Source organism: Galeopterus variegatus, unplaced genomic scaffold (genome assembly GCF_000696425.1).
Source record: "Galeopterus variegatus unplaced genomic scaffold, G_variegatus-3.0.2 Scaffold2861, whole genome shotgun sequence".
NCBI lineage: Eukaryota > Metazoa > Chordata > Mammalia > Dermoptera > Cynocephalidae > Galeopterus > Galeopterus variegatus.
In genome coordinates this window covers 126554-149374 of record NW_007728972.1, presented here as the reverse complement: position 1 = coordinate 149374, position 22821 = coordinate 126554, and the positions used below count along the sequence as shown (strand labels likewise).

Below are 22821 nucleotides of genomic sequence, written 5' to 3'. Positions count from 1 at the left end.
TAATCCTTTTTCCTTATTTTTTTATAGCATTTATAATGACGTTGTCTATTGATTGTCTAACTCCCTCTGATAAAGTAAGCTCTGTGAGGGTACACGCTTTGTTTTAGTTGCTGCTCTATTGTTCTAGCAGGTGGAACAATGACTGATAATTAACTCATAGACATAGTCCTGTAGGTACTGAAATATGTTTTTAATAAACAAGTGAATGAGTAATCAGTTTGGAGAGCAAAGCTGGAAGTAGTAAGTACATGGTGCATGGCTTATGCTTTACAAGGAATTTTGGAATAATGGGTTTGTTTTTCATATTGTATTAACTTCTACTGTGTTTTATTTTCTAGATGTCATTTCAAGAGATACCACTTTCTTAGTGAATTTTTTTTTGCTTTGTTATAGCCTTTGGTTTCACTTTTATTGCCTACAAGTCTTTATTTTACTTTTTATCTTGTCAATATACAGTATTCACAAATCAAAAATAGTCTGAATTTTAAAAAATGTTTGTTCAAAATTTTTGTTAGAGTGCCTTTGCTGTGAAAAATTCCTATTGTAGAAGTAGTAATTTAAGTCTTTATTATTCTAGCACTTGCCTCAGCACCTGCTTACTCTAGGTATTTAGTAAATGGCTGAATGAGTGAGGGTGTTTCAGAATTTAAGTCTAAGAAAATACTGAAATTTAAAAAATATACTTATTATATTTAGGTACTGCTGATGATCCACTAGCTGATATTTCTGAAGTTTTAAACACAGATGATGACATTCTCGGAATAATTTCAGATGACCTAGCAAAATCAGTTGATCATTCAGGTATGTATGAATACTGGTTGCCTGATTTCTGTCTTATGATGTGAATGAGAGGTGTATGTGTGTGGAACAGGTTTAGTCTTCTGTCTGTTCCCCAGTTAACTGAAGTGTTGTTTTTGTTTTTGTTTGGCTTTGTCAAAGAACTCAACATTTTATTTGATCTTCCTCATCTTTCCTGCTTTCGGAAGGGATATAGCAAGTTAGTTCATTTCTGTTGTCTTTCTAATTGCATCAAATTTAAGGCCTGTTGCCTTAAAGTCTCGCTGTATCTTGTTTCTTCTTTTGTTTGCATTTTTCCTCACTTCCTGCTCCTTTGGTAACCATCCATTTTATTTGGTTTGGGTCTTGTAGGTCTTGATTTATACACTTTCCAGGTTGAGAGCTCACCTTTTCCATTTGGTAAGAAACAGCAATGGATGACAGCTGACTAGAAGTAGTCCTCTTTTTATAGTGACTTCTGCTGAAACAACCTGTAGGTGCATGCATATTTGTTAGTGGTGCTAATTTGTCACTAATCCTTACTTGTTTTTCCCTTTTTGCTTGTGGCTAAAGCATAGTATAGCTGTACTGTGCTTTGGATGACTTTCTGAGTAGTTGTTGTTTTTGTTTTTAATGAATGGTTTCATTTCTGTTAATATAATTTATATTACCCAAACATCATAGAATTAGTTTCTAATAGAAGACCAAATAAGAGCAGACTAAATTTTTACTTTTCAGTAGTAATAATATTGAGAAAGCATGAAAAAACATAGATGAAAGACCACTTTTACTTGTGAGTCTTGCTTAAAAAACCAATATGTATGAGATAATAAAACATTATAATGTTATAAATATAAATCTGTGTCTTTAGAATGTGACTACAGAATATTTAAAGAGTAATCTATAATTGGAATTATTTACAAAGGATAATGTTTGTTAAACATTAGTAGAGAACTTTAGAGCTTTTCATAAATGTGTATGAAATTTATTTCTCCTGTTTTACATACCGCATGTGATAATTGAGTTGTACATTTGATACCACTGTTTTCCAAGTTAAAACAATCATTTGTATGTTGACTTCTCACAGATTCCTATCTTAATATAAGGCTTATTTTTTGCAGAAATTGGCAACTTAAAATCAGGTGTATTCTTTTGTTCACTGTAATTTTAAATGGCACCTAAGTTTACAAATACATTTTGCATAATTTTTACCAATTGACTATCCAAATTGATATGAGAAATCCTGATTAATTCAGAATTATAGATTTCATTTCTGTATTTTAACCTTTATAGTATATTAATGCAAGTAAATAGTGCTTTACATTTTGCATGAGTGTTCTGAATTCACCTTTTAATTTATCTACCTTGCTCTTTTAGATATTGGTCCTGTAGCTGATGATCCTTCCTCTTTGCCTCAGCCAAGTATCAGTCAGAGTTCACGACCATTAAGTGAAGAGCAACTAGATGGAATCCTCAGTCCTGAACTAGACAAAATGGTCACAGATGGTAAAATATTTGCCCTACATCTAGGCTTTCTAAAAGACATGAGTAAATATGATTTTCAAAGATTTCTGCATGCCTATTTATGATTTAACTTTTATTCTGATAATTTCTGTATCAATTAAATGCTATTTTGTATCAATATATTGAGTTGGTAGTTGTTAATATTTCCATTTTTTAAATTTTATCCTAGGAGCAATTCTTGGAAAGTTGTATAAAATTCCAGGTATTTATATTCTGATTTTTTAGCTTATAAAAATAGCATTTCCAATACTATGACCCTAATAGTCCTTTAATCTTATTGCTGTTATTATTTTATCTCATAGAACTTGGAGGAAAGGATGTTGAAGATTTGTTTACTGCTGTGCTTAGTCCTGCAACCACTCAGCCAACCTCACTACCACAGCCTCCCCCTCCACCGCAGCTGTTGTCAATACACAATCAGGGTATGTTATGACTTTTGAGTGTGGTTCTACATTACATATGTGTGTGTTCATATGTGTGTGTGTGTATGTACTCATGTGCTGAGTTCTGCCTTGTTCCTTAGTAACCACATACATGAACTGTTAAGCAAAAACCTTCTTTTATGATGATGGAAAAGTACTAACTTCAGTCACACACTTAGCTCCCTAAAATTCTCTTGAAATCTGTGATCTGCCATATGACCAGAATTCTTTTGCTCACTTATTGGTAGAGGGGAGGTTGTAACAGTCTCTGCCCTCTCCCCTTCTCCCGAGTCCCAATCCCAGCTCACTTTTACTCTAGTCATTTCCTGCACGGTGATGCCCTTGTTGGGATGACCACGCCCATGCTCACCTGGCTGCCCTGTACCCATCCATCTGGTCTCAGTTTCACTGTCAGTTTCTCCGAGGTTAGCCAGTCACCCACCTCCACACCTGCCCCCATGCTTTTCACTTATAGCATGTGGCACAAGTATAAATGCTTGTTTGGGTAATTAAGGTCTTCCCTTTAGATTCAGAGCTCTTTCAAGTCTAGGATCGTGTCTGTCTTACTCATCACTGTGTACCCTGCCACAGAATATGTGTTCAGTACATACTTTCAGAGTAAATCAGAGACCTTTCCTAACCCTAAAGACTGTGACATTTTGTGGAAATTTGCCCCCTCTACCCCCCTTTTTTTTAAAGATGACCGGTAAGGAGATTTTAACTCTTGGTGAGCTCTCCCAGGTGAGCTAACCAGCCATCCCTATATAGGGATCCGAACCCACAGCCTTGGTGTTATCAGCACCGCACTCTCCCAAGTGAGCCATGGGAAGGCCCTAAAATTTGCCTATTTTTTAAACTCAGTTTTCTTCTACCTACTTGTAACTAGTTGCCAGATAAAAAAAACCTCTTTCTGGGGCCGGCCCGGTGGCGCACTGGATAAGTGCGCCACTTGGGAAGTGCGGCGGCGCTCCCGCCCGAGGGTTCGGATCCCACATACAGACCGGTTCCCGCTCACTGGCTGAGTGAGGCGCGGGAGCAACACCGAGGGTTGCAATCCCGTTGCCGGTCCCCGGTCCGGTATGGGGGCAACACTGAGGGTTGCGATCCGTTGCCGGACACAGAAAAAGACAAAAGACAAAAAAATAAAATAAAAAATAAAAAACCTCTTTCTGGAGAGTGAAATCTGATATCCTAGAGTTAAGATCTGTAGGAGTATATTGGGAGATTGAGTGCCCCAGTTACGGGAATCTCCTTTGGAAAGGCATTCTGAGTTCTGTGGTAGGGTATATTTTTGATAATTTGAGTGCAGGAACATTTCTCTATATACTGTTATCACTGCTTCATGACTATACTAAATTAAGTAATGTAATGATACCTTCATAAACTCTTCTTCCATTTTGTGTAAGTGCCAAAATATGCAAATAATTTATCTTTACTTCCCATTTTGTGTATATGTAAAAATTCCTTAAAGCATGTAATTGAAATATTTAGTTTCTAAACATAAAATTATCTTGATTTTTGCTGGACTAAACATGTGATTTACATCCGGGTAAAACACTCAACATAACTACTTCTTGCCTTAATTGTTCCCATATGCTTATTTTTAATGATTGAGAACTTTTCAGTATTTCTTTTTTCAATGTATAAAAATGATCTATACATTTTCTATGACTGAAAGTATGTATTTTAGAAATCAGTTCAGTTCGATGTATTCCTTTATAAAAGGTCTTATAATGATTATGAAAATTATTTCACTGTGCAATCTCATTTTTTAATAAGATTTTGAGAAGACTTTTTTTGCTAGGTGTTTATGTGTAATACAGGTGGGAATAAGGCCACCTACCCTCAGGAGTTTATTGCCCTAGTATTGTAGACTTTTAGATGAACGACTAATTTATACTATAGTAGAATATAATTCAAGTAGAGCTGTAAGAATCACTAAGATTTCAATGTTTGTGTTTGAAGAATAGCAATAGTTAAGTCAAGTGTAAATAGTGATGGAGTTATATGTAGAGTGACACATAAGTATTCAAGAATGGTTGGGCTGGCTGGTTAGCTTAGTTGGTTAGAGCTCAGCCTTGTAACACCAAGGTCACAGGTTTGCATCCCTGTACCAGCCAGCCACCAAAAAATACAAAACAAATAAACAAAAAAAGAATGGCAGCTCTTACATTTTCCAGAGCAAAGAAGGAGGGTAAGTGTGCAGTGTTTAAGGAGGCAAAATTAGAAATGAACATTGGTGATAGATTTTAGAGGGTTATGAACAACAGGGGGAGCCAGTTGGCTTTTTTTCTGTAGGCTTTTGAGAGCCATTGAAGACCTCACACCAGTGGCATGGCCTGATCAGTTAGATGTTTTGGCAAGGTAGTTCTGGTTTTCTACGTGTGTGTGTGTGTGTGTGTGTGTATTTTTTTTGTCTTTTACATAATTTTTATTTTGCTGGTTCTGTACCATTTTTTCAATGCTAGTTTTTAATCAGTATATGTACATATTAAAAGTAGAATTGTAAATGAATTTGGGACAAAAAGTATTGTACTTCTGAGCTTATTGTGGTTGGGACTAAGTTAAAATATAGATTCCATGTAAAGATACTTGCAATCCCAATCAAAAGAAGGAATGGATATGAAACACAATGGAGTTAAAATAATTAGGACTGTGCTATTAAATGGATGTAAGGTATGAGGAAAAAGGGGGAAGTAAAGCAAATTAAACTATGGATAAGGTAAACTGGTATAGAGGATGATCATGCTATAAACTAGAAACATGGAACAAAGGCACACTTAGTGTGTGTTATAGAAGGTAGTGGAGGTATAATGAATTCAGTTTTAGGCCACTTTTAGTTTGGTAGACATATACATTGGGACATATACATTGTTCTGAGTTACAAGCCATTGCAGATAGTCACGGCTGTGGATGAAAATGTAGGAATTATCTGTGCAGTGCTACTAACTGAAGTTGTGGGGAGGAGGAGATTTCTTAAGAGAATTTACTGCCAGTAAAGAATCTTGAGGAACTCTTTTTAATTAAATACAATCAAGTATATGCTTCATATATATTAGGTTTGCAATTATGTGTTCCTTATTTTTCTCCTTTTTAAGGGTTAGGTGAAAGTGAAAAAAAAGTGAGATGTTGAGACACTGAGTGAGAGGAATAGGATCTCGGAAGTGATCATTAAGACAGGTTGTAAAGTTAAGTAGGATGAGTACTTGATACTGTTTTGTTGGACTGTGGGAAGGTTGTTGGTTATCCTCAGTGGAGTAACTTCAATAGGAGTTATAAGGAAGAGGCAGAGTTTCATATGCTGACAATAACACAGAAGGTCAGAAAGCAGAGAATGGAAATTTAAGAAGATTGAGATATAGTAACTTGAAATCCTTTCAGGTAAAAGTTAAGTGAGTTAACTTTTTAACACTTACCATGAGTCATGCCTTGAGAAAGGTCACTTTTATGAACTAATTGACCATATTAAAAACTAATTTGGTAAACCTGAAGGGAAAAAAGACCACCTCTTAACTAAAATAAGAATAAAGGAAAAATACTTTGCATTTACTTATGTGTCCTTCAACAAATTACTTAACTCTTCTGGGTCATCTGCTTAAATGGGGCTACATGTGATAACCTGTTTCATTACATTATAGTGAGGATGCAAAGAGTTAATATATGTAAAATTTTTAGAGCAGTGCTTGGCACATAATAAAATTGCTTAATAAGTAATAGCTATTATTACTATTGGGAAAAGTTTCAATATGGTCATATTGTTGTTACAGTACATGGTGCTGATAGGTAGCTGCAGGATGGATCGCATTCTCACTGCTAATAAAGAAGCTTCTGTTTATCCTAATTACATGAAAGACACTTGATATTTTTCATTAGAATCTCAGATTACTTAACGGAATCTACTTTTTACTGAAGTTGAAAATAGATGTAACATTCTTTTTTTTTTATTGTCTTTTTGTCTCTTTTTTCGTGTCCGGCAACGGATCGCAACCCTCAGTGTCGCGCCCGTACCGGACCGGGACCGGCAACGGGATCGCAACCCTCGCTGCTGCATCCGCACCTCGCTCAGCCAGTGAGCGGGAACCGGTCTGTATGTGGGATCCGAACCCTCGGTGGGAGCGCCACGGCGCTCCCAAGCGGCGCACTGTAGCAGTGCGCCACCGGGCCGGCCCTAGATGTAACATTCTGTTTTGAATAAAAGCAGAAATCTTGCCCTTAAAGTGTCATGAGACGTTTTTCATTGTGAAGTCCTGATCCAGTAGGCCCAGCTCTAGCATTTAGTAGGATAAGCCCTATCCTGGAAGTCATATCTTTAGGAAGTCCTTGAGACAAAATCTTGAGAACTTGTAGGTGATCAGCCTCAGTATCCTCACATATGCACTGGAGCTATGTATGTTTTAGTGTTATAACTTTCAGATGATCTGGTTTAGTTGAAAGGACATTATGCACTGGAAGACGTTAGGCGTATGAAACATTGCTCTTGATTTTTCTTTTCACCTAATGTTATGGCAAAGTGATCAGGTTAGGAGTTCTCTATCATTATCCCACGTATTAGCCAACTCTGTAACTGCACTGCCATTTCTAAAGTTATTTGGTGATGTGGGTCTCCTGTAATACTACCGTTTTAAGCGTTACAGCAGTTAGCAGAGGCTGTGTGTTAGTCTGCATATCATCATGTTTAATTGGGAGAACTTTTGAAGGTACATGGAGGCTTTTTTTTTGCTGAAAAACTGCTCCAATAAGAACAGCTGGCTTATTTCCAAATACAGGGGGGTAGTTTAGACAAGTAGACGATCCCAGTAAGAATTGGAGTTATGTGCTTGAGGAGAGCTGTGGAGAAGCACGAAGTGGTCTCATGGTTTGCCTAATGTCTATTTAGGAAGAAGTTGATAAGGTATTTGAAGCTTGTGAATAAGCTGGATTGAGAGTTAAAATGCATTTAGAGCCTGAACTGCTAGTAATGAAAATTAGGCCGAAAATAGAATGTATATATATTTAACAATAATCATCTTGTAATGGTAGATGAAATATTGAGTATTCAAAACTATCTTAGAGAAAATGCATATTCAAGTATCATAGATGTTTTTTGTATTAACAGGAACAGGAATAAAATATAAGGAACATTTGTAAATTTTCACTGAAGGAGGAAAAGAATGTTTGATAAAACTTACCGGCATTTGCTATAATTCATTCATTTTGCAGAGTTAATGCTCGTATGTCTTGAATAGTGGCTGCATAACAGGCCCTATGCTGAGAGCTGCACATACATTATCTAAATTAACCCACATAATGGAATACCTCCATTTTATAGAAATAGAAATTAATTCTGCTTCTAATGGGTAGCAGAATTAAGATTCAAACCCAGAGATGGGCTGTCTGGTTAGCTTAGTTGGTTAGAATGTGGTGTTATAACACCAAGGTCAAGGGTTCAAATCCCTGTACCATCTAGCTGCAAAAAAAGAAAAGATTCAAACCAGGGTTGTCAGACTCCACAATACATGCTATTATCAGTACACTGTAATGAGGTACAATTGTAGAGACCATATTTCAAAGTTTTATAACCAAAAGTCACTCTTTGAACAGTGTTATACAGTATAATAATTTTAAAAGTCCCACTTTTAATGTGCATTAAAAGTTTTTATTTAGAAGTATTTCAACTGATTGCTGTTTATGAATAATATGCAAACTGCATTATTGTTTTCTTCTCTCAAGATGTTTTTTCACGGATGCCCCTCATGAATGGCCTTATTGGACCTAGTCCTCATCTCCCACATAATTCTTTGCCTCCTGGAAGCGGACTGGGAACTTTCTCTGCTATAGCACAATCCCCTTATACTGATGCCAGGTATTTAAAAGCCTTAAATTACACTCATTTCTGTTGTACTTATGTATAAATTAGTCTGTTTCAATTATTGTGAGTGATATTATTGTATGTTGCATTTGGGTTTTTTTTTTTTTTTAATTTTTGCTAAAAATAAACATTACTTTTAGCTACTTTGTAATAAGTTGTAATTATTGTGAGTGATATTATTGTATGTTGCATTTGGGTTTTTTTTTTTGTTTTTTTTTTTAATTTTTGCTAAAAATAAACATTACTTTTAGCTACTTTGTAATAAGTTGTAATGAAAGGCTCACTTGAGCATAGTATCAGAAAGTTATGTTGTGTTTATGAAGGGAACATGTTTATTTTTTTTGCCAGGGATAAAAACTCCTCATTTACTCCCATGGCTAGTGATCCTAACAGCTCTTGGGTATCATCTGCTCCCACTGTGGAAGGAGAAAATGATACGATGTCGAATGCCCAGAGAAGCACACTTAAGTGGGAAAAAGAGGAGGCCCTGGGTGAAATGGCCACAGTAGCACCAGTCCTCTACACGAACGTTAATTTCCCCAACTTAAAGGAAGAATTCCCTGGTAAGACGTGGATGTGTTATTGCTATTTATTTTAAGAACATTCTGTCATTCTTTTCTTACTGCAATAGAGAGCCCTTGTATCTTCTTACTGATTTTCATCTTGTATGATTGTCCACAGTGTGAAATTTCTCTAGATATCTAGAAACATCTTGGCGTTTTCTTAGTCCTACACTTTGTACCTTTGTATATTTGCATATTTCCCAAAAGTTAGTTTCAATTAATGAAATGGTTAGTTTTTCCAGCTCCTAGCAGTGCTTATAAATATGCAGTGTTGTGTAATTCCAGAAGAAAAAAAATTTCTAGAACAGAAACTGTCGTTTAATTAAAAGTATTATTAGGCAAAGTCGGAGTCAATTCTTAGTAGTGTTTGTATTGAAACCTAATTCAGTATTATTTACCCTTCTTCCCTTCTTACCTTCCTGGACTGTCTGGCTATTACCACTGCCTGTTTGCAAAAAGTGGATGATACAGTAGTACTGTTTTTGAAATTTTTGATTAAGCAGTGGATGAAGCATTTGGATTAATGAAATGTCTACTATTGAATATTTCCAAGCAATGCTGTTTTGTCATTTTGAATTCATGTTGTCAAACAAACCAGGATTGAAAAAGTTATTCAAACTCTGTTTTGCAATTGTTTCCCATCTGTCCGTTAACTCATAAGCTCCTTAAAATTGCTAGAGGGATGCCTAGAAATTATCCCCATTTTTTAGATGCCTTTTTGGTTAGGTCTCCCTTGTTTATTCACTGTAGATAGAAGTAAATCAAATGCTTCTATATCTAACAATAGAAATCAGTGGGATTGTTAAAGCAATCCCCATTCTTCAACATTTTTACTACACTTATAGAGAGATGAACATTTATGGTTATTTCAAGTCATTTTGTGTCAGCAAAAGTTGTTCTTATAGCAAAGCTGTGGTTTTCTTAAAAAAAATTAATTTTCTTTATTTTACTTAGCATTTTGTGGAGTTCTTGATTCACACTGTTAAGGCTGTTGGTCTACTAACTGATTTTCATTTTCACTGACTTTATAGAAGCTTTTTTTATATATATATATAGAGAGAGAGAGTAAATCATTTCTATATTTATTAACTGTTGATCTCACCCAAGTTCATTTTGTATACTGTCATTATACAGAATTTTAAAGAAATGGTTTTAAATCATTACTTTTCCATGTGTTTGTTGTACACAAATGCTGGTGAGATGCTCAGAACTATGGTTACTTCCTTCAGGTCAAATTGATAGACTTCTAATTAGTGCCGATGTTTGATGAAACTTTTACTTTGGTTCTGGTAGTATCTTTACATGGTTGAGGGAATTTATTATGCTTGGCTTACATTTATTTTGGTGCTTAGCCCCTTGAGCTTAAAAACTTCCCAATTCTACAAGCCAGGTTGTTAATAAGGCAGCACTTCATTCAGAAAATATTTGTTTGTCCTACTGTGTCCCAGGAACTTTGTACTTTATAAAGAACTTTATATAGGAGTACTACATTATGAAAATATTGCCTGAGTAAGATTAACTGGCACCAGTTCATCAACATTTTTTATTATAATACATTATTACTGTGGCTCTTAAAACATGCATGCTCTGTTCTTTTGCTGCAGACTGGACTACTAGAGTGAAGCAAATTGCTAAGTTGTGGAGGAAAGCAAGCTCACAGGAAAGAGCACCATACGTGGTATTTAAAAAACTCCTATGTGTTAATATCTTTAAGCACAATACTTACTTGGATCTTACTTTATTGTCTTAGGATAATAAAAAGAATTTCCACTGCAGAAAATGCTTGTTAATACTTGTATAATTAACAAGCAACTTTATTTTTATAGTGATTTTATAGTGATTTCCTTAATATAGAGTGTGACATTTTTATGAGCTAGTTAACAGAACCAGGATGTTGAAGATTGGGAAAATTGGCTATTTTAGGGGCACGTTTAATTCATTTCACTTTAAAATTGTTTTATTTCCTCAGCAAAGAGTGTTAAATTTGGAGACTGGATTAGTGTGCCTCAGTTTCTACCACAGTAAGCTCTTTTCTTGTTAGGTGTAATAAAGAGTCTTTGTGCATATTGAAAGAGACATACCTAGACATCCCTAAGGAGCTTTTGAAACAAGATCTTTGCCAGGTATTATTAGGGAATTTTATAAGATTCACAGTTCAGATGGTGAATTGTTTTCTCCCAAAGAGCCAAATTAAGATTGTCATCTGGTACCAAATACTTGCTTTCAATTTAAAGTATATTAAATCTGTATTATTGTTTTGATAAATATATCCAGTTATTTTTCAACTTGATTTTCAATGTACATATTTTTAGTTATAATTGCTTTGGTTAGAGCATATATATTTATGGTTTTTTGATGTGTTGATGTGTGTTTTGTTTTATTTTGACTTTAGTAAGGATTTAATGACGGTATTTTTAGTGTTTCTCAATGATTTTCTTTAATGATAAGTTTCAAATGTCCAGATTTTTTATTTTGAGGATTGATTTGATACTTTCATCTTCTCTAAATTGAGGGAGATGTTAATTCTTCCATTTTCTAAGGATGTGTTAAGAAAATTAGGATAGAAAAAAATGTGATCATACCTGGATCTAGCCCGATTCAAATACATAGATAGAAACGTGTTCTCAACTGATAGGTAACATGCACTATAAAAGGAGAAGGTTTAGTGTCCAAATCTTTTCTTGGGAGAGGCACTAAGTTCTAAAGGATAATATTTTATCTCTTTTCAGCTAATTAACCTAGCTTTTTCCTGCTTTTATATGATACAGTTTAACATAGTTTTATTTTATTTTTATCTTAAAATATGTTAACATATATTGGAGAATAATTTTTTTCTCCTTTTGTCAAAGCAAAAAGCGAGAGATAACAGAGCTGCATTACGCATTAATAAAGTACAGATGTCAAATGATTCCATGAAAAGGCAGCAACAGCAAGACAGCATTGATCCTAGCTCTCGTATTGATTCAGATCTTTTTAAAGATCCATTAAAGCAAAGAGAATCGGAACACGAACAGGAATGGAAATTTAGACAGGTACGGAGTTTTTGGGTCATTTGCTTTTTTAAATTGTGTTTTTACTTTTTGAGAAGTGAGGTATTTATGTCATGATTTCAGAATATAGTTCTTAGTTCAACATGAAAATTTGATTTAAAATAGACTTGTTTCCCTTTTAAGTAAAATACATTTAAATTGATTTGGGAAGTTTATTGAAATATTATAAATAGTATACTGTGCTAGACATAAACGGGGCATGCTATGATGAATAATCTCTCTTCTTTACGAAGTTATAATACAGTACGGGAGGAATCTGGTAGCTGCTGACATCATACAAATTAATTTTCTATTGCTTTTTCCCCACCATGATAGTTAATTTCTTCTTCAATCATGTGATTGCTTTTTCTTCTCTATTTTAACAGCAAATGCGTCAGAAAAGTAAGCAGCAAGCTAAAATTGAAGCCACGCAAAAACTGGAGCAGGTAAAAAACGAGCAGCAGCAACAGCAGCAGCAGCAGCAGCAACAGCAGCAGCAGTTTAGTTCTCAGCACCTTCTGGTGCAGTCTGGTTCTGATACACCAAGTAGTGGAATGCAGAGCCCCTTGACACCTCAGCCTGGCAATGGAAATATGTCTCCTGCACAGTCATTCCATAAAGACCTGTTTACAAAACAGCTACCCAACACCCCTACTTCTACATCTGCAGATGATGTGTTTGTAAAACCACAAGCTCCACCTCCTCCTCAAACCCCGTCCCGAATTCCCATTCAGGAGAGTCTTTCTCAGTCTCAGACTTCTCAGCCGACTTCACCGCAAATGTTTTCAACTGGATCTTCTAACTCCCGACCACCATCTCCTGTGGATCCTTATGCAAAAATGGTTGGTACCCCTAGACCACCTACTGGGGGCCATGGTTTTCCCAGAAGAAGTTCTGTTGCGCCAGTGGAAAACTGTGTGCCTTTATCATCAGTATCTAGGCCCATTCAAATGAGTGAGGCAGCAGCAGATAGGCCATCCCCAGTTAGAGATTTATGTTCTTCCTCCACGACAAATAGTGACCCCTATGCAAAGCCTCCAGACACACCCAGGCCTGTGATGACAGATCAGTTTCCCAAACCCTTGGGCCTACCCCGGTCTCCTGTAGTTTCAGAACAAACTGCAAAAGGTCCTCTAGCAGCTGGAACCAATGATCACTTTACTAAACCACCTCCTAGGGCAGATGTGTTTCAAAGACAACGGATATCTGACCCATACACACGGCCCTTGTTGACACCTGCACCTCTTGATAGTGGTCATAGTGGTCCTGGACCTTTCAAGACTCCAATGCAGCCTCCTCCATCCTCTCAGGATCCCTATGGGTCAGTGTCACAGGCATCAAGGCGATTGTCTATAGACCCTTATGATAGACCTACTTTGACACCAAGACCTGTAGATAATTTTTCTCATAGTCAGTCAAATGATCCATATAGCCAGCCACCCCTAACCCCACATCCAGTGATGAGTGAATCCTTCGCCCATCCTTCAAGGGCTTTTTCCCAGCCTGGAACCTTATCAAGGCCAACATCTCAGGACCCCTATTCCCAGCCCCCAGGAACTCCACGACCTGTTGTAGATTCTTATTCCCAACCCTCAGGAACAGCTCGGTCCAATCCAGACCCTTATTCTCAACCTCCTGGAACTCCCCGGCCTACCACTATTGATCCATATAGTCAGCAGCCACCAACCCCAAGGCCATCTACACAGACAGACTTGTTTGTTTCATCTGCAACTAATCAGAGGCACTCTGATCCATACGCTCATCCTCCTGGAACACCTAGACCTGGAATTTCTGTTCCTTACACTCAGCCACCAGCAACACCAAGGCCAAGGATTTCAGAGAGTTTTCCTAGGTCCTCAATTACAAGACCAGTCCGCCTGCCAAATCAAGATCCTTTCCTACAAACAGCCCAAAACCGAGGACCAGCTTTACCTGGCCCTTTGGTAAGGGCACCCGATACGTGTTCCCAAACACCTCGGCCACCAGGACCTGGTCTGTCAGACACATTCAGCCGAGTTTCCCCATCTGCTGCTCGTGATCCCTATGATCAGCCTCCAATGACTCCAAGATCTCAGTCTGACTCTTTTGGAACAAGTCAAGTTACTCATGATGTTGCTGATCAGCCAAGGCCTGGATCGGAGGGGAACTTCAGCACATCTTCAAACTCTCCAATGAATTCTCAAGGCCAACAATTTTCCAGTGTCTCCCAACTGCCTGGACCTGTACCGACTTCAGGAGTAGCTGATACACACAATACTGTAAATATGTCTCAAGCAGATACAGAGAAACTGAGACAGGTAAACATTGTATGTTCTCAGATGTTTTAAATTATTTGGATAAGCTATTCATGTCATCAAACTGAGTAACTTCTACTAGGTGTTAAAGTTCCTTTTTTTTTTTTTTTATTCTGTAGACTTTGTTATACTGCAAAGAACAATGCAACTGGTAAAATTAACACCAGTCAAATTTGATTTATTCTGTATCCAATTTCAATCTTCATGAATTTGTAGGGATTCCTTAAATATGAAAGTTTTCAGTTTCATGATAGTTGTCTGGCAAGGAGAAAGACCCAAATCGTCAATTTACTTTTTATAATCTATCAAATAGTTAAACTTAAGTTGCGTTTTATCAAACTTTGATAATCTTCATGAATTTGTAGGGATTCCTTAAATATGAAAGTTTTCAGTTTCATGATAGTTGTCTGGCAAGGAGAAAGACCCAAATCATCAATTTACTTTTTATAATCTATCAAATAGTTAAACTTAAGTTGCGTTTTATCAAACTTTGAAACATTTTGATATTCTGAACGTTACCATAGCCACATAATGAAAGCATTAGCATTAGGATTTAAAAAGCTACTCACCTTTAAAAAGCCATTTGTTATCATAAATCCCAGTGGTTCTTGTTTCTTTTCACTTAGCGGCAGAAGTTACGTGAAATCATTCTTCATCAGCAACAGCAGAAGAAGATTGCAGGTCGACAGGAAAAGGGGACTCAGGATTCACCAGCAGTGCCTCATCCCGGACCCCTTCAACACTGGCAACCCGAGAATATCAACCAGGCTTTCTCTAGACCTCCACCTCCCTATCCTGGGAGCATTCGGTCTCCCATTGTCCCTCCTCTAGGACCTAGATATGCTGTTTTCCCAAAAGATCAGCGTGGACCCTATCCTCCTGATGTTGGTGGTATGGGAATGAGACCTCATGGATTTAGGTAATGCTTTTAATTTCCTGCCAAGTTTAAATTGCTGTTAGAAGAAGGAAATAAAGAAATGAAGTTACTATTAATCAGGAAGTTGTTGCTGCTTTCTAGTTCTTTCTTCCCTTTGAGATATGATCAGTGTTATTGTCAACCAGTGAGAAGTCATGGACTTTTTTTCCTTTTAAGAACTGTAAAGACTCCAAAAACATTCCTATTTTAAAATTATTAAGAGTATTAGCATTATCTTGCAGCCATAGTGATGTAATTTATCATACCAGTCAAATCACGTCCTCCAAATGCCCTTTCCACATACAGGCAAAGCCTCCTGTGACATGAGGACTGATGGGACTTGTCCTCTCCCTGAATTTCTACTCTTTTAATTTATGTTGTAAATTATTTGTGGAGATTTCTTGTTTGAAAGGATGTTTTGGGCCGAGCCCGTGGCGCACTCGGGAGAGTGCAGCGCTGGGAGCGTGGCGGTGCTCCCGCCGCGGGTTTGGATCCTATGTAGGGATGGCCGGTGCGCTCACTGGCTGAGCACAGTGCGGTCAGTCTCAAAAAGGACAAAAAAAAAAAAAAAGAAAAAGAAAAGAAAAGAAAGGATGTTTTTCTTTAGGAACTCTCCATGGAGAAATAGGGTTGTAAAGTTAGTGTGATGATGAATCACGACCTTGTTTCCTTTTTCAAAGTGGCTGGTAGAAAGGCCAAAGCCAAGCTTATGCCCTAGTTACAATGAGGAGATAGTTCTTTAAGTTATACTTTTAGTTTTCTAAGATATGCTTTTTAGTCTTACACCTAATTCTGTTACATTCTTACCCTTATTTTCCTTTTTTCTTCCACCTCAGTTATAATTTATGCCTGTTATTCTGTATTTCTTTGTAAGTTGCCTTGTAATACTTTGTAGAATGAGGTACAATATAAATACAAGTAGTCCTATAATTTATTCATTTACTCAGTCTTTACAGATGATGCCTACCCCCCCTCTTTTTTTTTAAAAATCTTTTACTACCTCCTGTTCTTCTCATTGCTTTCAAGCAAGTAGGTTTATTTGGTCTATCCAGTTGTCACGCCTGTGCCTTTGCATTCCTATAAGTCTCTCTGGTCCAATTTGTTAGGCTTCCTGTCTTCACTCAAGAATCCCCCCAAGTCAGCTTCATCCACAGAGCCTCCCTAAATATTGATTAAAAAAAAAAAACAGCCCTTACTCAAAAGCTTTTGTAGCGTTGTTCTTATTTTTGAATAGTTGATTCCGTTTGCTTGGTTCCTTTGTCGTCATGGAGCTCAGAGGTGGTAGGGTTCTTAGCAAAAACTCACTTCAGCCCTTACTCAAAAGCTTTTGTAGCGTTGTTCTTATTTTTGAATAGTTGATTCCGTCTGCTTGGTTCCTTTGTCGTCATGGAGCTCAGAGGTGGTAGGGTTCTTAGCAAAAACTCACTTGCATATGAATACTTAAAAGTATTCATATACTTTTTAACACTGATAATTTTTTTCTAAGTTGTATTTGGCAACGGTAGTTTTATATTTTTTGCAACAGTAATTTTGTGTCTACAGTTTTATCTGAAACTTCTTTAACTTTTTTCCAACCTAACTCTAAATTCAGCATAATGCTTACCTGTTTGCTTTTTTTTAGATTTGGTTTTCCAGGAGGTAGCCATGGTACCATGTCAACTCAGGAACGCTTCCTTGTGCCTCCTCAACAAATACAAGGACCTGGAGTTCCTCCACAGTTAAGAAGATCAATATCTGTAGATATGCCTAGGCCTTTAAATAACTCACAAATGAGTAATCCGGTTGGACTTCCTCAGCATTTTCCACCACAGAGTCTGCCAGTTCAGCAGCATAACATACTGGGCCAAGCATTTATTGAACTGAGGCATAGGGCGCCTGACGGAAGGCCACAGCCGCATTTCAGTTCTTCCCCTGGCAATGTTATAGAGACACCTTCTCATTCAAGACATGGAAACTTCATTCCCCGGCCAGACTTTGCAGGCCCTAGACCTACAGACCCCATGAGACGACCTCCCCAAGGTCTACCTAATCAGCTTCCTGTGCATCCAAATTTGGAACAAGTGACACCATCTCAGCAAGAGCAAGGTCATCCTGTTCATTCATCTTCTATGGTCATGAGGTCTCTCAGTCATCCCTTAGGTGGTGAATTTTCAGAGGCTCCTCTGTCAACATCTACACCAGCTGAAACAACATCTGATAGTTTACAGATAACCAGTCAATCTTCTGAGGGTCTCGAAGAAAAACTCGATTCTGATGATCCTGCTGTGAAAGAACTGGATGTGAAAGATCTTGAGGGGGTTGAAGTCAAAGATTTGGATGATGAAGATCTTGAAAATTTAAATTTAGATACCGAGGATGGCAAGGGAGATGAATTGGATACTTTAGGTAATTTGGAAACTAATGATCCCAACTTGGATGACCTTTTAAGGTCAGGAGAGTTTGATATCATTGCGTATACAGATCCAGAACTTGACCTAGGAGATAAGAAAAGCGTGTTTAATGAAGAACTAGACCTTAATGTTCCAATTGATGATAAGTTAGATAAACAGTGTGTATCTGTTGACCCCCCAAAAAAGGAGCAAGAAGACAAAACTGTGGTTCTTCCTGATAAACATTCGCCACAGAAAAAATCTACTGTTACTAATGAGATAAAAACAGAAGTACTATCTCCAGGTTCTAAAGAGGAAGCCAGATGTGAAGTTGAAAAAAGTGGTGAGACTAAGGACAATGTTGGCACTCTCTGCTCACAGGCATCTGCTCAAACAGACCTAAATGAGGGAGAAAAGACTTCTGTGCAGCCTTGTGATCCAGATCTACTTGAGAAAAGAACTAATCAAGAAACTGCTGGCTCCAGTGCAAACGTCATTCAAGGATCCACTCAAGTGCCTGCTCAAGACGTGATAAACTCTTGTGGCATAACTGGATCAACTCCAGTCCTGTCAAGTTTACTTGCTAATGAAAAGTCTGATAATTCAGACATTAGGCCATTGGGATCTCCACCACCAACTCTGCCAGCCTCACCATCTACTCATGTGTCGAGTTTGCCTTCTACTTTACTGGCCCCACCTGGCCATGTTTTGGATAATACAGTGAATTCTAATGTAACTGTGGTCTCTAGGGTAAATCATGCTTTTTCTCAGGGTGTGCAGGTAAATCCAGGATTTATTCAGGGTCAGTCGATAGTTACCCACAATTTGGGGACAGGAAAACCTACAAATCAAACTATGCCTCTAACAAGTCAGTCTGTACCCCAGCAGCTAATGATTCCTCAAACATTAGCCCAGCAGAATAGAGAGAGGCCCCTCCTTCTAGAGGAACAACCCCTACTTCTGCAGGATCTTTTGGATCAAGAGAGGCAAGAACAGCAGCAGCAAAGACAGATGCAAGCCATGATTCGGCAGCGGTCAGAACCGTTCTTCCCTAACATTGGTAGGAATTCCCTTGAGTCTCAACATATATTACTATGGGCATGAGGGGGGCATGCAGTGTGCTTATGAAATTTTATTATTAAAATTACATTTGTAATAAAGCAGAGTTTTCCTGTTCTTCCATGAGCTTTAAAATGAAAGCAATTAAGAGTTTTAGATTTCTTCCTGGTAAATCAAGAAATTCAAAACTGTGAGTTGCAGGGCCGGCCGGGTGGCACACTGGATAGTGCGCCGCTTGGAAAGCGCGGCGGTGCTCCCGCCCGAGGGTTTGGATCCCACATACAGACCGGTTCCCGCTCACTGGCTGAGCGAGGCGCGGGAGCAACACCGAGGGTTGCGATCCCGTTGCCGGTCCCCGGTCCGGTACGGGGGCAACACTGAGGGTTGCGATCCGTTGCCGGACACGGAAAAAAGACAAAAAAAAAAAAACAAAAAACTGTGAGTTGCAGACCACAATTCCATTCTTTAAGTTATTAATAGAAACTAGAGTCTTCTTTTTAATGCCTACCTTCCAACTATTGTTGGCATGTATTTTCAGAGTCATGGAAAAAGAAATTTAAGGAAATTATGATAGAAATAAAGCTTCCTACTGTCCTTTTGTATATAAAAAGTGGTTGGCAGTTTTTGGCCATATAAACCTCTTTATTTCTGATAGCTTACTAATTTTAAAAACAACAACAAAAGCAATGCAGTCAAAATGCTCAATGCCTCTAAGAACAAGAATTAGTAATCAAGGACACATATCCACGGAATGCTTTCTTCTAAACAGTAAAATTGACATTCTGTCCTATATACAGTACCAATTTCATCATATTGCTCCCTTTTTTCCATTTACATGCGAAGAGGTCTTTTCTCAGTAGCCTCTTATTGTGGAATTATACCCTCAAGAAACTGATATATTATTCTTTTAAGAGTGATAACTAATTTTGTGGAATTCCTTAGTATCAGAAATAACTGCAAATTCTCTTTCATGATGTTACTCTACTAAAGAAGCCATTCTGATTAGCATTGCAAAAGTTGGTTGAAAGGAAAAGTTGGTATTGCTTTAGATTATTGCTATGATCTGTCTTAAATTTGACAGATTTCTTGTTTAAATTCCTGCAGGACTAAGGTATTCAAGCATGCTTCAATTATGGATTACTAAAATGTGATTAAATTCTGGATAAGGTTGTGAACCATCTCATAATTATTTATCTAGTACAGCAACCTATAATGATTATTAAATAATAAGGTGTGAGCGTCTATAAATTACATAACGTTTGTGATACTTGAATTACCCTTTAGTGTACCTTGAACCAAATACTATGAAGTAAGTAACTTTAAAATATATTTCTTCTTTAGATTTTGATGCAATTACAGATCCTATAATGAAAGCCAAAATGGTGGCCCTTAAAGGCATAAATAAAGTGATGGCACAGAACAACCTGGGCATGCCGCCAATGGTGATGAGCAGGTAGGTGGGGTGCTTCAGAGAGTGCAGACATGCATGGAATTGACTAGTTCCTAGAAAGAGTATACCAAAACTCAAAAGCCTGCATTCCAGGAATGAATGATAAATATTCAAATTGTGATGTCAGTTGGGTATAACCAGGTGTAAAATGCTATACCAGTGTGAAGAATTCATTTGACTTAATCAACCAGGAAATCTAAAGTATTAAAGTATGTTCCTTTTTAAATGCCTTTAGAATTGTTAATACTAAGAGATTTTTTTTAGTTAAGATACTGAGGGATTAAGGGCAACTGAATTCAGCTCTAAAATAAAATGTCCCGAAACTGATTTTGAATCAGAAAAAAAAAGTCATGAGGAGTAGATAAGAGGACCATTGGAAGTTAGGAGTTGGATAGTATGTAAGTCTTCTCATTCTTAGTAGAACAGTGGAAATTACGCATTAAAGAAGAGTTTGACTATCTGAATTTCTGAAATTAGAGGATTTATGCTCCCTAAGGGTAATTAACCATAGGGCAGTGTTTCTTAAACTTTGATCATGGACCACCAGCAGAATTATGTGATGATTTTTTTAAAAGTGCAGGTTTCTCTGCTGTACTCCAGACCTACTGAAATCAGAATATCTGGAGATGGTGCCTGTATGTCTGTATTTTTAGCAAGCGCCATAAATGATTATGTATGTTGCTGTTTGAGAACCTCTGTCAGTAGAGTAAGCATACAGCCTCAATTCAGCTTAATGCTCTTGTTGAAAAACTTTTTTTTGTAAGAAGCAGATGATTATGGAATTGAGTATAAAATCTACATGAATTTAAGATAAATATGATACTTCAAAGAAATTTGAATCCTTAAGGGTATATATAGTTCTTTTCAATTGTTGAGTTACTTTGGACATGGTTAAGAAGCATTTTGAGATCAAAGTAGAGTAGTGGCTTCTAATGATTTTCATTATCAAGCAGCATTTATTAACACTATTCCTCTATCACAGGGGTTCTTAATAAGCCTTTTTATGTCTTGAACCTTTTTGGCATTCCAGCCAAGCCTTTGAAATTCTTCTCAGAACGTTTTATATGGAGAAAACCAAGACATAGAATTATAAAGGAAATAACATATTTGAAATATAGTTAATAAAATATAATTAAATTTATAGTATATTTGCTGCTTAATGTACTAACAAACTTAGCAATAAGTCTAATAACTACCATAATTTCCAAGTAATGATGAATATAACTAATCTATCAGGTATCTGCAACACTTGATAGAAAAAATAATTTGTCTTTTATTGGTGACCATCATGGTACTGCTAATAATATTGTAGTTTGCTGCCTATAGTCAAGATAGAAGGAAATGCTAAATTTTATTTAGCACTTAGTTTAAAATACGAACCTCAGAATTAGAACTCTTTCAGCATCTGATGCTCTTTCAGTATCTATGTATATCTATGTGTATCAGCTCTTTCAGTATCTATGTATTTCAGTATCTGTGCCAGTCATTGACTCCGTGTATTGTTTACTCTTCTGCTGCATGCTTTGGAGAAGTGGAGGTGATAGTCCCTTCTTAGGGTAGTGTGATGTGTTCAGTGAGGATGATAGACAGTGAGTGATACTTGGATTAAGAGATCATTCTAGACCAGAGCTATAGCAGGGGGAGATGTGATAGATGAATCCAAAACCTGAGTAAAAAACTTAAAAGCATATATTCTAGACTTCAGTAGTAATTAAGTACTAATGTACAGTATTTGGAATTTATGTATATTTATTTGGAGTATATTTTGAAAATTGTATGTTGTGTGTATCTTGATATGTTAAAGCATTTGTTAACTCTAGAGGAAATATTTTCATATAAGCAGTAATGCTTCTGTGAAATTTTTGTAGTTTTAATTAGAATAAGTAATTTTTTCACTAATTGTTTTTAACCATGTAGATGTTTCTTGGATAGTCACTAACATTTTATTTTCTTAAACATCAGCTATAGAAATGTATGAAAAAGCATGAAACTTCCTAATTGAGATGTTATCTTTTGTTTTAGAATACAAAGTAGCTAAGCTGCCAATTAATGAATAATAAAGATTGGAACAAGAAAAAATTTTCTTAGGGTTTATGTAGTAAAACTAAATTTTCACCATATTTTTATCCTGAAGGCTTGAATTCGTTTTATTTTAAGGTACAGTGAGGCATAGAACAGAAAATAAACCTTCCGGAGTCAGCCCAGCAGACTCTTATTGCAGCCTTCTCCCCAGTCCTTGTCGGAAAGTTTCTTAATCTCTCTGAATCTTACTTTCATCCTAAGTAACACAAGGATGCTATGAGAATACACTTCCTACAGGTGCAGTGAGGATCAGATGTGCTCGGTGCACAGGAAAGGGGGCTTGTGTTTTCAATGAGAACGTTGTCCCTTCTCTTCCCTAGAAGAGAAAATTGTTAAGCACCTAAAATAATTTTAGATCTAAAGGCTCATCATTTGATACTTCGTTTTCACAGGTTCCCCTTTATGGGCCAGTCAGTGGCTGGAACACAGACCAGTGAGGGCCAGAACCTCGTCACACAGGCAATGTCTCAGGTAACGCTGTTTGCAAT

General features: G+C 37.0%; 1 protein-coding gene across 1 annotated transcript in view; it reads left to right on the top strand.

Annotated features, from left to right (window-relative positions):
- Positions 1-22821, top strand: part of KMT2C (lysine (K)-specific methyltransferase 2C) — a 180843-nt gene that overhangs the window by 108687 nt on the left and 49335 nt on the right. The window contains exons 24-36 of the mRNA XM_008583232.1: positions 697-801; positions 2155-2283; positions 2471-2503; positions 2604-2723; positions 8433-8565; positions 8920-9134; positions 10739-10812; positions 11984-12166; positions 12550-14460; positions 15084-15376; positions 16995-18802; positions 20143-20254; positions 22726-22804. Of these exons, the coding sequence (XP_008581454.1) occupies positions 697-801; positions 2155-2283; positions 2471-2503; positions 2604-2723; positions 8433-8565; positions 8920-9134; positions 10739-10812; positions 11984-12166; positions 12550-14460; positions 15084-15376; positions 16995-18802; positions 20143-20254; positions 22726-22804 (5195 nt within the window). The remainder of the gene's footprint in view (positions 1-696; positions 802-2154; positions 2284-2470; positions 2504-2603; positions 2724-8432; positions 8566-8919; positions 9135-10738; positions 10813-11983; positions 12167-12549; positions 14461-15083; positions 15377-16994; positions 18803-20142; positions 20255-22725; positions 22805-22821) is intronic.